At 48.2% G+C, this 1,479-nt stretch overlaps 1 protein-coding gene across 1 annotated transcript in view; it reads right to left on the bottom strand.

Moving 5' to 3' along the window:
• Positions 1–398: 398 nt before the first annotated feature.
• Positions 399–1,479, bottom strand: part of VAMP4 (vesicle-associated membrane protein 4) — a gene marked incomplete at its 5' end in the record, with an annotated part of 10,162 nt that continues 9,081 nt past the window's right edge. The window contains one exon of the mRNA XM_010078764.1: positions 399–938. Coding sequence (XP_010077066.1) covers positions 910–938 — 29 coding nt within the window. The remainder of the gene's footprint in view (positions 939–1,479) is intronic.

Raw genomic sequence — 1,479 nt, 5'->3', positions numbered from 1 at the left:
GGGACTGCAACCACCACATCAAGGTGAAGGGGTTTGAATAAGAAATGGGCTTGTTCACCCTGGACTGGTTTCAGGAGTGTTGCTGTCCTCCTGCCGTGTCTCTTTTATCATTGGGCTAATAGCTGGGCTTTACACACATTTATTCCTTCTGGTGAAGACAACCCTGAAACAGCCCTTTCCTAGGGACTCCTGGCAGTGGAGAGCCCTGAATTTCCTCCAGAACACTATGAAGACATGCAGAACTCCAGATGTACAGTCAAAAATAGGTTTACTGGAATGTCTTTAGTCACAGCTGTAAGCAGCGATACTGAAAACACTGAGCTTGTGCATTCCCATGGCAGGACCAGAAAGTCTTCTGGGTTGTAAAACCTAATTACTTCTTCCCCCCCCACCCTCCTTTCTTTTTTTGAACAAGAGAGAAACAACACCCTTGGAGTTCTCCACAGAAGGGTCAGTTCCCCGTAACGTAGTGGTATGTTTCTCTGCAGACATTTTTCTCCCTCTTTTCCTCTGATGAAAGGACAGAGTCCCCTCTGCCTTCCACAGCGGGCAGCAGGGAACTGCTGAAACATTATTATTAATATTACAACTAAACCATATATACAGATAAACCATAGTGGCAAGTAGCCAGCTCCAAACCGGAGACACAGAATTCCACAAAACAGGCGGTTTGGGATCTGAATCTTCTGTTGTAAAAAAAAGTCTGACAGCAGGAGCAGGTGCTCAAAAAAAAAAAAAAAAGGGTCATTTGGCAGTTCTTAAAACGCTCTGTTAGAACTGGCTACTTGCCGCCACCTCCTCTCTCCTTGGAGAAAAACAACTTCAAAGCTATATACAGATATCTCACTTAAATTACACAGCAGTTTGGTTATCCCAGAGCCAGCTCCACCGAAGCCTCCAGCTGCCTCGTCAGGTATGGTACTTGAGGACTATGGGTACTGGAAAACACAAAGAGACAAGCTCTCAGCCTCTCAGCCACACACCTTCATTTGCGCACCAGAGAGGTCCCCCCATTTCTGTAGTGACAAACACCAAGCAGCTGCGAGGCAAAGTGTGTTTCCAAGCTCAAGTTAATGCAATCGGTTGCCCGCACACACACTAGACAACATTTCCTGCCACCTTCATCTGCTTCCAGCTTCCCAAAATTAAACCAGATGGGATTTTCCATCAGTCTCTCTACCCTGCTGCCAGCTCTGCCTCTCCTGCTGCAGGCTGCGTGTCAGCAGGACAACAGACCGCAGGGGTTTTGCTGAAATAATGAGAACTGTTACAGAGCTGCCCCCAACCATGGCTGGTAGAAGGAAACCCCCGTGGACCCAGTGGCACAGAAGAGCTGCACTGCCATGCTGAGCTGCCTGGACCCCTGGAGCACATTCTGCAGGCAGAGGGCTGAATTACTTCTGCTGCCTGGGAGAAACACGCTCTGGTTGTTATTACCTGTTTGGTAGGAAAAGCAGAGACATCTCTGCTCTGGGGAGC

The sequence above is a fragment of the Pterocles gutturalis genome, unplaced genomic scaffold (genome assembly GCF_000699245.1).
Source record: "Pterocles gutturalis isolate BGI_N339 unplaced genomic scaffold, ASM69924v1 scaffold16503, whole genome shotgun sequence".
In the NCBI taxonomy this organism is placed as follows: Eukaryota; Metazoa; Chordata; class Aves; order Pterocliformes; family Pteroclidae; genus Pterocles; species Pterocles gutturalis.
The sequence above is the reverse complement of the archived record's forward strand: the minus strand, read 5'-3'. Positions and strand labels throughout refer to the sequence as shown.